The sequence below is a fragment of the Physeter macrocephalus genome, unplaced genomic scaffold (assembly GCF_002837175.3).
Source record: "Physeter macrocephalus isolate SW-GA unplaced genomic scaffold, ASM283717v5 random_531, whole genome shotgun sequence".
Lineage (NCBI taxonomy): Eukaryota > Metazoa > Chordata > Mammalia > Artiodactyla > Physeteridae > Physeter > Physeter macrocephalus.
Window position 1 is genome coordinate 2,343 of NW_021145936.1, and position 13,288 is coordinate 15,630.

At 49.1% G+C, this 13,288-nt stretch overlaps 1 protein-coding gene across 1 annotated transcript in view; it reads right to left on the reverse strand.

The window, feature by feature from the left end:
- Positions 1–546: 546 nt before the first annotated feature.
- Positions 547–13,288, reverse strand: part of CATSPER4 (cation channel sperm associated 4) — a 15,063-nt gene continuing 2,321 nt past the window's right edge. Inside the window, exons 5-12 of the mRNA XM_007111333.3 lie at positions 10,790–10,891; positions 5,198–5,295; positions 4,909–5,029; positions 4,582–4,715; positions 3,124–3,298; positions 2,153–2,364; positions 1,657–1,822; positions 547–1,035 (exon numbers count right to left, since the gene is read on the reverse strand). Coding sequence (XP_007111395.1) covers positions 982–1,035; positions 1,657–1,822; positions 2,153–2,364; positions 3,124–3,298; positions 4,582–4,715; positions 4,909–5,029; positions 5,198–5,295; positions 10,790–10,891 — 1,062 coding nt within the window. The 3' untranslated portion in view covers positions 547–981. The remainder of the gene's footprint in view (positions 1,036–1,656; positions 1,823–2,152; positions 2,365–3,123; positions 3,299–4,581; positions 4,716–4,908; positions 5,030–5,197; positions 5,296–10,789; positions 10,892–13,288) is intronic.

Consider the following 13,288-nt stretch of genomic DNA (forward strand, 5'->3'; position numbering starts at 1 on the left):
CATTGCCTGGCTCAGGAACCTGCTGTGGCTCTCGATGGTCTTTGGTATGAAGCTCCCAAAGAGGTCTCACAGGTCCCAAGTTCTCCACTGGACTTCATTCACCTGACCCTCAAATTCCTCCGGATGCCTTCCAGGAAGGTTCAGTGCTCTTCTCCCCCAGAGAGCCTGCCAGGACCCACACTTCGCCCAGCCATTCTCCATTGATCCAGGATAGAGCTTCCTGTACCTGCATGACTTGGGTCGATGGTGACCCCATCAGACTAGAACTCCCCAGAATGAGGACCAGTCTGCTACATCTTCAGACGCAGAGAGAGGGTAGGGTGTCTCCTTCATAAGAGAGGCACTCCCAACAGTGAGGAACTGTGAGGACCAGATTTTCACCCCCAGAATTTAGGACCCTAAGGGCAGGGATTATATCTCTACCATTAAGTCAAAAATGTTCAGGGTGTGGATTTTCTCTCCCATTAGACTGGAAGCTCTGGAGGACAGTCAGTGACTCTCCCATTGGACAAACAGTCTTTTGAGGGGCAAGGCTGCCCCAAGGGTTTGGAGATCCACCAGTCAGACACATTGGTCCCAACACAAAAGTTTACTGTTGATACAGATACCTGGCCCCACTGGCCTCACCTTTCTTCTCTTGGTGCTTGGGCCCACTTAGACTCCATCTAGCTCTGGTCTAGCAGGATACCAGGGATGCCCATCCTTAGGGCAAATCCTGGCTGCCTTGGCCAGCACCCCTTTCTGTGCTCATCCTTGTGGTAGGGCTCCCACTCTCATCCAGCATCCTTCTCCATCCCGGCTCCTCTGGACCTGGGGCTCACAGGCACAAGCCCTAGAGATGCTGCCCCCTTCCATCCCCAGGCATCTGCCCGGGTGTAAGGGAGAGGATGGGTTCAGGGCAGGATGTGCCAAGTCATGCTAGTGATGCAGAAGATGCTGGCTGGCTGTGTGCTCATGCCCGTTGGCTCCCGTCCTGCCCTCTCAGCGGCTGGACTTGTGTACGTTAAGGAGTACATTTGTGTTGGATTCCTGAACCTGCAAACCAAGAGGTCTTCTTGTCAATGCCCCCACCCTGACATGGCAGACGCCCCCTTACTCCCCTCCTTCAGCTCAACAGCTGTTCATCCAGGCCTGGCAGGAAGTCCTTCACGTCTAACTCTAGGCTGCCGAGTCTGCTCTCCGACCGTGGGAGCTCAGGCCGTGGACATTCACAAGGCTCCCAGTCTGATGGTGTGGGAAGCAGAAAGAAACTAAATAATGTGGGAGTGTGACTTTTTCTCCATAGAATCTTCCTCCCTCAGGAGGCTGCTCCTCTTATGCCCCCTAGACAGGACCTGGGGGTCCTATGCCCCCAGTGGGCCTGAGTATCTGCCACTAAGCAGGAACTGAACCGCTCAAGTCTCACTAAGAAAGGGTAGGTTTCACGGCGCTTAAGACCGAGATGGCTCAGTGGGTGGAGCCCTATGGGAGGGGCGGAGCCTCCCGAAGAAGGAAAAGTTGGAACCTAACCAGATTGGCGGTGACTGCTGGGGTGCTTGGGAGTCTAGGGGGCGGACCAGATCTTGGAATAGACAGCGACCTTGACTACTGGGGTTGAGGCTGAGCTGGGTGGCGTGGCGAGGTGAGTACCCATTGGGTAGGAGAGGGAAGCTGCACCTTTTCCCTGTTGACGAGCGCAGTGATCAAGTCTTGCTGGCAAGTTATCTCACGGGTGGCTATGGAGGACCCGCTCGCCCTCGACAGGCTCCACGACAAGTGCCTGTGCATCAGCTCCTCCTCCTGCTCCTGGTTGAAGCGGATGGAGCGTACTTCGTCCACTATCCTGAGGGCGGAGGGGTGAGTGCGTTCCGAGGGTGAGGGTTGGAAGGCTGCCCTCCCATCTCTTCCCTGGTGTCCAGCCCCCTTCGCCCTCCCCCTTTACTCTGAGAGAGACCCAGGCCGAGGCTCAAGGCTCTTGTGAGATGCGAGGAACCGGGAGGTCTGGATTCCAGTTCCCTCACTGACAGGCTGGGGAAACCTAGGCAATTCACTTAACCTCTCTGGGCCCCAGGGTCCGCATTATAAAATGGTGAGGGCGTGAGGCCAGAAGAATCTGAGGCTCCACTCAGCCCTGACTCACGAGACTCGAGGGTACCCCCAGTACCCGCCCTACGTGTTGAGCTCATCTCGGATCTCCTTGTACTGCATCAGGTTCTCCTGTATTGCCTCGAGCACCAAGCAAAAGTTGTCGAATGTGTTTTCTGAGAGGTTCGTCGGGAGGCCCCCCATAAATGGCTCCTGGGGGACCCCAGATGTCTCCAAACGGGCGACCACACAGTGCACCAGCGGCAGCTCGTAATTCCCATTTCCCTCCTCGTTGCCTGTCTGGGGAGGGGGGAAATGGAGAGGGAAGGACAGCTCAGCCGGCACCCCCTCCCCTTGCCCCTTCCTGCTTGGCTTCAGGGAGAATGAGTCTCAGGACACCAGGGTTCTAATGCGCCGTTTCAGCTCTAACCAATCTTAGGCTCTCTCCTTTGCTGTGGGAGCTCAACTTGAAATGCACGAGCCCATCCCTTACCTTTGTGGAAATTCTCACCCCTTTTCAAAACTTAGTGCTTCCCCCACCATTTCACTCCTGATAAATCCTACCCAGCAAACTTCTGAAACCCTATCTACTCTCAAGTCACAGCCCACAGCCCTCAACACTTTCGGCAATACTCCACCCTACACTCCCCAGCCTTTCGGAAGCTCTACCCCTGAATGAATAACACTATAGCTAATATTTATTGAGTTCTTAGTATGTGCCAAGTACTGTTCGTTTACCCATGAAATTATCATAATCGCCCTATGAAGTGCTATTATTATTTCCATTTTACAGGAGAAGAAATTGAGGCTTAGATTGGTTAAATGCCCTAAGGTCACTCAGCTGCTTAGATTTTAGTTGCCATAGAACAAGACACCTAGGAACTCCACACCCCTCAGAAGCCCCCGTTGGTGAGTTGGCGGCAGGCAATGCTGCCTCCACATCTCAGGCTGGGCTTTCTTCAGGCCCTCGAGTGTGCACGCGCACACAAACACACATGCTCAATTCAGCACTCATATACACTCTGCCTCTCCCCCCTCTGCCCTCCCCATCTCACTCACCTCACTGAAGGCTATTTGATGCTGTTGCCCCTGTTCGCCTGCCTTTATCGTTTGCTCCAGATTGGTGGTCACCACGACGACCAACAGGTTGATGCCAATGAAGGCACCGAAGGTGATGAAGATGGCAAAGTAGATGGCGCCCCCAATCTCCACTGCGTACTCCCTTGTCTCCATCCTGGAGATGGCATTCAGGGGCCCTATCACCTCCCTGGCCCTTTGGGCCTCAGTTTCCTCATCTATGAGATGGGGAAATTATCTCAAGGCCCACTGGGACTTCTGCTGCCTTACTGCTGTTGTGGAGATCTAATGCCTTACTCCTAATTGTCCCCGCAGCTGCTCTTTACTGAGCACCAGCTGTACTGCCAGACAGTGGGCAGTCCCCAAGCCAGCCCCGCAAGGTGGGGATTTGTTCGTCAGCATTATCGAGCTTAATCTATTGGCTATATTCTTTAGTCATGTCATTCTTATTATAAAAAGTAATTCAAGCTCATTATAGAAAGATCAGAAGGAAAATATACAGGAAAAAAATCCCACCCACCATTAATACCTATTGTAAATCTCCCATAAAATATTTTCCCAAATAATAGTTTTCTCTCTTGCTATGCGTGTGTGTGCATGTGTGTGCACACAGTGCCAGTCTCTACTAATTCTCACAGCAATCCATGACACGGTTAATAATGTATTATAATCCCCAGTTGACAGATGAGGAAACTGAGGCTCAGACGGCTGCATGGCTAGTGCAGTGGAGCAGACTCAAAACCCCAGGCCACCTTTATTGCACACTCCATGATTTTTCCACTGCCTACATCATAATGGGTAATGAGTGCAGAAGCCCCTTTACCAACTGCGCTTCTCTCACACGGAGATAAAAAGAAAATCAGTCAAGGGGACCCACTCCCTGGAGTGGACTGGAAACAAACAGGGTTTAGGCTTAATGGGAAAGAGGTAAAGAACAGAACCCAGGCAGCCATCTGTGGCCAATAAAGACCTTGGGCAGTGGGTCTCAGAATGAATAAATGAGACCCTAAGTTCTCAGGAGTCCAGGCAGTTTGGTGGGCTCCAGTGTGGGCTGGGACGCTGCCTTGGAACCCTAGATGCAACCACAGACCTGCTCCCTTGCCCAAGGCCTAGCTGCCCAGCTGCTGAGCATAATGGGAGAAATCTCCATGAATAGCCTGCAGTGGGACCTTGAATGGGTGGAGTTTCATTGGGATGATGCTTCAAGTAGACTACAAACCCAGAGGCCTCAGCTCCAGGGAGTCTGCTTTTCTCCAGTTTAAAGCCCCAGGCATCCCCCTCCTGCTGTGCCATCCTCATCCCAAGCCCTGGAGCTGCACTCCCACCCAACAGCCCGTCTCCCTCCCCAGTCAGTTTTTTGCCCCTGGGAGCCCAGCCCCTCCCTGCCTAGCTCTCCTGGACTGGGCACCCCCCTCCCCTGGAAGCCCCATGGGCACTCACTGAAAGTCACCGTAGATGTCCACCCAGCCATCCTGGGTGATGCAGATGAAGAGGGTATACAGGGCAACCTGCATGTTCCGGAAATGCACGGGCACGAACGCACCAAAGAGAGTGACCCCAAATACTGAGAACACCTGCCAGAGAGACCAGAGACCCACCCGGACTTCACCCGAGGGCCTTGGGGACAGGACATGCAAATGAGCTGCCAGGGGAGTCACAGGGCTTCAGGCCCATGGCCTCTCCTCTTCTCCAGACACCATGTATCCCCAGGGACCTAGGGGCCTGTTCAGGGAAGGGGAGTAGCCGGGGGCAGGGGAGGGCACTCACCAGCATGAAGAAGAGGATGAGGGCCATGATGTTGGCCATGTCGGGCACTGACTGCAGGATGACACGGATGATCCGGGCCAGGGGCTCCACTGCCATGCACACGTGCACCAGACGAAGTGCCCTGTGGCAGAGCCTCTCAGGGGTGCCCCTCGGCCCTTCCCAGACCCCTCCTCCTCACCGCCCCCCACCTGCCCAGAAAGGCAGAGCTGATCCCCACCTGGTAACAACCCCTTCCTCTCTTTCCCAGGGTCCAGACAGGTCCCTTCTTTTCTCAGAGTTCCCAGCTTACCTGAGGGTGTAGGTGATAGAGATGGCACTGAGTTCATTAACGAAGAACCCCAGGAGCAAGATAAAGATGATAAGGAAGTTGAGGATGTTCCAGCCGTCCTGGGGGGTGGGCCAGCCCCAGCAGGGTCTGTCAGGCCCAGCCCACGGGTTCATCCTGGGTCTGCCCTCCCTACACCCCAAGGCTGGGGGACTCAATGGTCCTCTCGAAGCAGGGCCAGTCATCTGCCATCCACTGCTGTTACTCATCCTGCTGTCGCCCCAAACATGCCACAAAACATGCATGCGCTCGCTGTCTCATACATGTGTCAATAGCCAAGTGCAGTGTCTGAAGCACACAGTGGAGTCTCTCACATATACACAGCCAGTTCCTAAGCTGAGCGCCCACCTTGGCTAGTGCGCTGCTTGACAATGGCCTTGCTCTGCAGTTAGGGGACCTGAGAGTGTTTGGATGCTCCCGCTTTGTGTGACACACACTACAATTAATAATAAAATGAAAATAAATACTGATTAAAACATTAAGGAACCTGGCTTCAATAGCCAGGTCAGAGGTGAACTAACTCTCACTGTAGAAGAAAGGCACATTTTGCAAGCCCTTTGTCCAATATGGCACAAAGTCTTTTAGAATGGGGATGGAGAAGCTCATGTGCATGACAAATGTGAGCACAGCCACTACAGAGGAGAATTCGCTCTAATAAACGATCCGCATTTACCTTTGACCAGTGATCCCACTTCTCAAAATCCGACCCCCACAAACTCTAGTACAAGTACAAAATGACATTCGTAGAAGGCTGAAAATAACCAAAGTGTTCAGCAATTGGGACACTGGTTGAATAAACTACTGCACGTTCATTCAGTGGAGTACAGGATAATGAGAAAGGTCTCCATGTACTGACATAGAAAGATCCATTAAGTGACAAAAAGGAAAGTGCAGAACAGTGTTTACAGTATGCTACCGTTAGGAAAGGGAAGACTAAAAATATGTACATATTTGCTTATGATTGCAAAATAAACACTAGGAGGATAAACGAGATTATAAATAACGAAGATTATCTGAAGAGGGTGGGGGTGAGGGAAAGGGATGAAGGGTCAGGAGTGGGAACAAGAATTCTGTGTGTGCCTTTCAACACAGTCTTTTTTTTTTTTTAATTGTAGTATAATCGCTTTACAGTATTGTGTTGGTTTCTGCTGTACAGCAAAGTGAACCAGCCAGACGTACACATATATCCCCTCTTCCTTGGATTGCCTTCCCATTTAGGTCACCACAGAGCACTGAGTAGAGTTCCCTGTGCCATACAGTCTGTTCTCATTAGTTATCTGTTTTATACATAGTAGTGTATATATGTCAACCACAATCTCCCAATCCATCCCACCTCCCCTTCCCCGCTTGGTATTCATTCATTTGTTCTCTACGTCCGTGTCTCTATTTCTGCTTTGCAAATAAGTTCATTTATACCATTTTTCTAGATTCCACATATATGTGTTAATATATGATATTTGTTTTTTTCTTTCTGACTTACTTCATTCTATATGACAGTCTCTCAATACAGTTTTGACCAATATGTAGCTGCATTAAATATTCAAAAAGAAAATGATTCTTAATGGAGAAAAAGTTCTTAAATTTATTAGGCAGTCCAATAAACACAAGCCCTCCTGGTGTTTCACATTCAAAGTGTCGGTGCCTAAACATACACAGGGAGACACAAGTCTGCCTGTCTACAGATCCATCCCTCTATCCATTCAGTATTAAGCTCCTAGTATATGCCTCACCTCAAATCAGATCCTAAAGATATAGGATTTCTGCCCTGCTCGGCTCACAGACTATTTTGAGGGAGGTGGACAGACAGTAAATTTTAACTCCAGGTGAGAGGTGAGTACAAAGCATTAGGGAGACGGAGCAACAACTAACCTAGCCTGGGAGAGACAGGAAGACTTCCTGGAAGAGAAGACATCTGCATGAGTCTTAAGCTGTAAGTAGGAGGAAAGCAAGTGAGTAAGTGGCAAAGAGATTTTATAGACTAGGGGTCAGCATGGGCATGAGGTGAGAAACAGCAGAGTGTGTGTGTGTGTGTGTGTGTGTGTGTGTGTGTGTGTGTGTATGTGTGTGTGCATGCATGCACTTGAAAGTGTGTGTTGGGGAATGCCACTACAAGCAGCTTGATGTAGCTGGAATACCCAAGGGTAAGGCCAGGAGTGATGAGGCTGCAAAAGCAAGCAAGAGCCACATCATGGAAGGCCTTAAGCACAGTGAGGCATTTAGACCTGATCCTATAAACAATAGGGAGCCACTGGAGTAGTTTAAGGGTACTTTGTCTTGGGCCTTCGGAAGATTACTTGGATGGCAGGTGGGGTACACAGGAAGCCATAGCAACATCCTGGTGAGAGAAGACAAAAGTAAGAGCTAGAACAGGGATAGCAGAGATGCAGAAGCAGCAAGAAATCTGAGAAATATTTAGGTGGTGAAATAGTAATTAATAGGCTATGGAGGTAAGAAGGAGAGGGAGGAGCCACACAAGGGCCATAGAAAAGGGGGCACTGGGGGCAAAACTTTGGGGATCCCCACGTGCCTGGGTAATATTTGAGATATTAACTTGCAGACTTTCCTCCCTCCCCTGCATTCTCCCTTTCCATCTACCCATTCAACAGGGAGCAGTCCTTGCACACTGGGACCAGGGGAGGGGTTGGGGTGGGGAAGGAGACAGCAGAGGGCCTCTAACAAGCCCTGGCTTTTGGCCCTGGGAGGCTGGCCCCAGATGAAGGTTAGGGTTTGGGACATTAGTTCTCAGCCATTAGTTCTGGAGGGTGGTTTTGCCTTCCAGAGGACATCTGGCAATGTCTGGGAACATCCTTGATTGTCACAGGTAGGAGGGTGCTAATGGCATCTAATGGGTAGAGGCCAGGAATGCTGCTAAACATTCTACAATGCACAGGACAGTCCCCCGACAACAGAGAATTATCCAGGCCAACTTGTCAACAGTGCCGAGGTTGAGAAATCTTGTCCTTGAGAGGACAAGCAGAGTGGCTTGGAAGAACAGAAGATTCTCAGGCTTGCTCCAGTTCCCTTGTGCTAATGAAACTAAGCTGGAGCTTAGCTTTGCAAGTGCAGGCCCCTTGATAGTGCAGGCCTTCCTAACTGCTGCTAAAAGTGAGACAGACTGGGACCTGGGACCCTTGGCTGCAGTGCTTGTACCTGGTACAGGACTCCTGGAGTAACAAAATACAAAGAAACTATAAGGGACTAAAAATAACTGCCTGCATGAGCATCTGGGGCAAATTATGGACAAAAAGATACAAAAGGTCCAAATGCCACTTCTGAAGAGCAGGGAGCAAAGGCAGGGGGTTGGGATCAAAAGCAGGGTACTGTGCATACCCCTTGCACACAACATCACCAAAGGGGTGGGCAAACCACAAGCTCATCCCCCCTCCGAAGCAGCGAGTGAGCAAGGGAACTTGTTACTTGTTCTCTCTCCCCCCTGCTGCAGCAGGGGCCCCAATAAAGCCTCGCCTGAATTTCTTGTCTGGCCTCTGATCAGTTTCTATTAATTAAGGAGGCCAAGAACCCTGGCCGGTAACAAAAGAAATTTCAGGTCTACAGGAAGGAAGAAATGTTCTCTCTTATGCAACAGATGTCTGCCTGTAACCTAGAGCTAGTTCTGAAAAAGTGGTGCATTGAAATGTTCACAAAAAGCATGGTACCTATTCTCTCCAGTGTGGAGACATGTAAATATGCACCATCCTATTCTATTTTCTGTTAATAAACATCCTCCCAAGTGTTGTTTTCACAAAGCAGTCTTTAAGACATCTGGAGCTTCCCTGGTGGCACAGTGGTTAAAAATCCGCCTGCCAATGAGGGGTACACGGGTTCGAGCCCTGGTCCAGGAAGATCCCACATGCCACGGAGCAACGAAGCCTGTGCACCACAACTACTGAGCCTGTGCTCTAGAGCCTGTGCTCCACAACAAGTGGAGCCACCGCAATGAGAAGCCCGTGCACCGCAAAGAAGAGTAGCCCCCGCTCGCCGCAACAAGAGAAAGCCCGTGTGCAGCAACAAAGACCCAACACAGCCATAAATAAATAAATAAATAAATAAATAAATTTATTTTAAAAAAAGACATCTGGACTTCAGAAATATCGTTCTAGGTTCTACATTCTGTGTTCTATGAAGTGACACCTCTAACCCCTGGAAAGCTTGTAATTCTAATTGGTTTTCCTGGTAATGGTATTTAAATGATGATTCCTTTTTATAAAAGGTATAAAAATCTGATAGGTGTTTTTTTTTTAAAGCCTCTTCTTGCACATGCCCAAAGGCAAGATAAATTCCTTGACTCTAGAAGTCCTATTCAAACAAAGAATTTGAGTCTTTGTCTCATTTTATGTAATGTTAAGATCTGTTCCCACCCAGACACCTTTTTGATACCCTCCAGAAGAGGGGTAGGCAAACTATAGCCCAAGGGCCAAATTGACCAGCAGCCCCTCTTTTTAAAGACCCTCAGGTTTATAATGGCTTTTATATTTTTAAATGGTTAGGGGGAAAATCAAAAGAATAATGTTTTGTGACGTGAAAATTACATAAAGTTCAAATTTTAGTATTCACAAATAAAACTGATTTGGAACATAGCCATGCTCATTTATCTATGTACTGTCTATGGCTGCTTTTGTGCTCTCACAGCAGAAGTGAGTGTTTGCAACAGAGACTGAATGGCCCACAAAGCTTCAAATATTTATCTGGCCCTTGTGAAAATTAATAAAGGGAAACCTCTCTACGATGGAATTGGGAGGCCAAAAGGGGGAGCTCTCATGCAGTATCACTAGATGTCAATTACAGGAAGAATTGTCAATCACAGGAAGACTTGTCAATCACAGACTTCAACAGAAAAATCCCAAAGGGGAAAGAATCATCAATTACAGGCCCCAACAGGAAAAGATGTATATTGCATCTCCTGCAAGAAATCAACTATTCCAGCAACTCAGCCAATGAGAGCCCATCATCACCCTGAACTCACTTTTCTCAACTAGATTTCGGTTCAAAACAACCCTTCCCAACTTCCTCCTTTTTCTCTATAAAATAATGTTCCTCTCCATTGTTTGTTGGACTAGCCTATGGCTTTTGCTGTAGTTTGCTAGTCCTGATTTGCGATTCCTCTGCTATTCCCAAATAAACCCTTTTTTGCTGGTAAAATAACTGACTGTTTTATTCTTAAGGTCAACACCCTTTACAGAAAATCTTTGCTGACCCCTGCTCTTGAACCCTGTAAATTAAGGGGGATACTCTCAACTGTATTTCTCCGATAAGGAAATCAAGGTTTTCCCAAGATCGCAGAACTAGGGAAGGCTGGGTCAGGAATTGGAACGCCGGGAGGCTGCACTTCTAGTACAAATTACTTTCTGCCACATCACAGACATCTCAGAAGTAGTTAGTTTCTCCTTCTGCATGAGCAGGCATGCACACACATGCACACACACCCCTCCCTCTGTGCACCTTGCCGGGCCAGGTGCACAGGGATGGGGATGGGGATGGGGATGGGGATGGGGATGGGGTGGGGTGCCATCCCTAAGGAGGAATAGATGTGATGGCAGGGAGGGCCCAGGATCTCACCTTCCAGAAAATCCAGAAGCCATTTAACCAGCCGAGGAGAAGTTCACAGATAAGGATAGTCAGCACAATGTCATCTATGGTAGAGAACAACTCATAGTGTTTCTACATGGAAGACAGAGAAAAGGAAGGGCAGAGAGGTGAGTAGCGGGGTGGCAAGACCAGGGAGAGAGCATGTCTGCAGGGGAGGGGAAGCCCAGATTCTTATTGCTCTTCATCCTCAGCATCTTTGTAGCTCCCTTTAGAGCACCCCTCCCATGTACGTGCCAGGCACCATGCTAAGACCACAAACGTATTATTTCATGTTACCATCACCATCGTCCTATGAAGTAGGTTTTATTTCCATCTTGCACTTGATGGGAACCTCAGAGAGGTGCCCAAGGTCAGACAGTTAATGATAAAGACTGTTGTCTGACTACAAACCCTTGTTCTTAACCTCTAGAGTAGGAAAAGGGAGGTGGAGAAAGGCAGAACAGACTCCAGGATTGGGAGGAAAAGACCTGGCCCTTGAGATGGAGGACACCAAGCCCCATCCTTGCTTCTCCAATTGTCCCAACCATTCCTGCTGCTCCAGCTCCCAAATCCCCCCGGCCAGGCCTGACCAGACTCCTGGGTATCCCCCTACTCATGGGTCCAAGATGTGTTCCCAGGGTAGATGGATTGATGGATGAATCCATGACTTTGAATTCTGTTTAAAACCCGACTCACGCTCACGCAATCTCCTGTTAAGCTGTGACTCTGCTATAGTTTGGGACATGAATAGCTCCCAGCCCCCAACTCCACCCTGGCAGTTACCAAAGTCACCTGGACTTCTCCCTTTCCTCACCTCCGTGGCCCACAGACTCAGTGCTTCAAGCCTCTTGCTCCCCACACCTTGCCACCAACCCCATCCACCAGCCAATGCGAGGCTGAGCAGAGTTTCTTCTTCTTCTTTTTTTAATTTTTGGCCACACCACACAGCATGCGGGATCTTAGTTCCCTGACCAGGGATCAAACCCAGGCCCCCTGCAGTGGAAGCGCAGAGTCCTAACCACTGGACCACCAGGGAGTTCTCTGGGCAGAGCTTCTGAAACTCAGATGGGAGCTAAAGGTTATGGGCTTCCAGCCTGTTCCAAATTCCCAAAGGGAATCATGGGCCAGGGACATCCGCCTACAACAGGGAAGGGCTTTCTTTCCCTTCATCTTTCCCTTCAGCTCTACCCCACTGGCCACTGGTGGCAATAGGCTCTCCTTACTATTTATTGAAAGAGCTACCTAAACAGTCCCCCTGCCTTCTCCAAATCATGAACATCTGTGGCTAAATCAGAGTTGCCTTCTCCACCCACAAAGCTTCCATGGCCCCCTATGGCCTGCAGGGTGAGGTTCAAAACCAGTCTGGCATTCACAAGTCTCTAGGATTTGACCTTCATGGGCACATACCCTATATCTGGGGTTTTAGCATTTTTGACTGGGACTCAAAGAAATATATTTTACATTTTACACCATAATGCTTTCTCTTCTTCTCCCCTCCTCCCCTCCCTCCCTCTCCCCCACTACAATTTCTACTTCATTCTTTTTCATTTTATTCCATTCTACTTCAAAATGCTGCTATCTACACTCTGAACTCATCTCATGAGCCATTGATGGGTCTTGATCTGCCCTGTAGTCCACGCATTCTGCAAACCTTGGCAATTGGGTTTCTGCCTCCACCACATCAGAGGCAGCTCTTGTCAAGATCACAAGAGCTAAACAAGGGATGCTTCAGAGTCCTTTCCTTGCCTTGTCTCCTAGCCACGTCGGACCCTGTGCCTGCTCCCTTGGTAATGAGCTCTCCTGGAGTTCCTCCCACTCCTGGCCACTCCTCCTCAGCATCCTTTGGCATCTCCTCCTCTATTTTCTGTCCTCTACTTGGAGGCTCTCCTCAGAGCTCTGTCTAGGTCCTCGTCTCACTCAACAATCTCTCCCAGGCAACCTCATCCATTCCTTGAACTTCGGCAACCATCCACCTAGATGCCAGTCACTCTCATGTTGTCATACTTTAAACCCTGGCTTTCCTGGATAAACAACAAGTCCTACTGTATAGCACAGGGAACTATACAATATCCTATGATAAAGCACAGTCAACATCCTATGATAAACCACAATGGAAAAGAATATAAAAAAAGAATGTATATATATATATATGTATAACTGAATCACTTTGCTGTACAACAGAAATTAACTCAACATTGTAAATCGACTATACTTCAATTAAAAAAATAAAAGTACAGTAAAATAAAATCAAATAAACATTGGCTTTCCGATGACATAAGATAAAACCCATCCTCTTTAACAAAACTTAAAGACCCTGTGTGATCTGGCTGCTGACCACCTCTCTGAACTCATCAGTCACCACACTGGACATTTTAAAAATATTGATTTTCGGGCTTCCCTGGTGGCGCAGTGGTTGCGAGTCCGCCTGCCAATGCAGGGGACGCGGGTTCGTGCCCCGGTCTGGGAGGGTCCCACGTGCCGCGGAGCGGC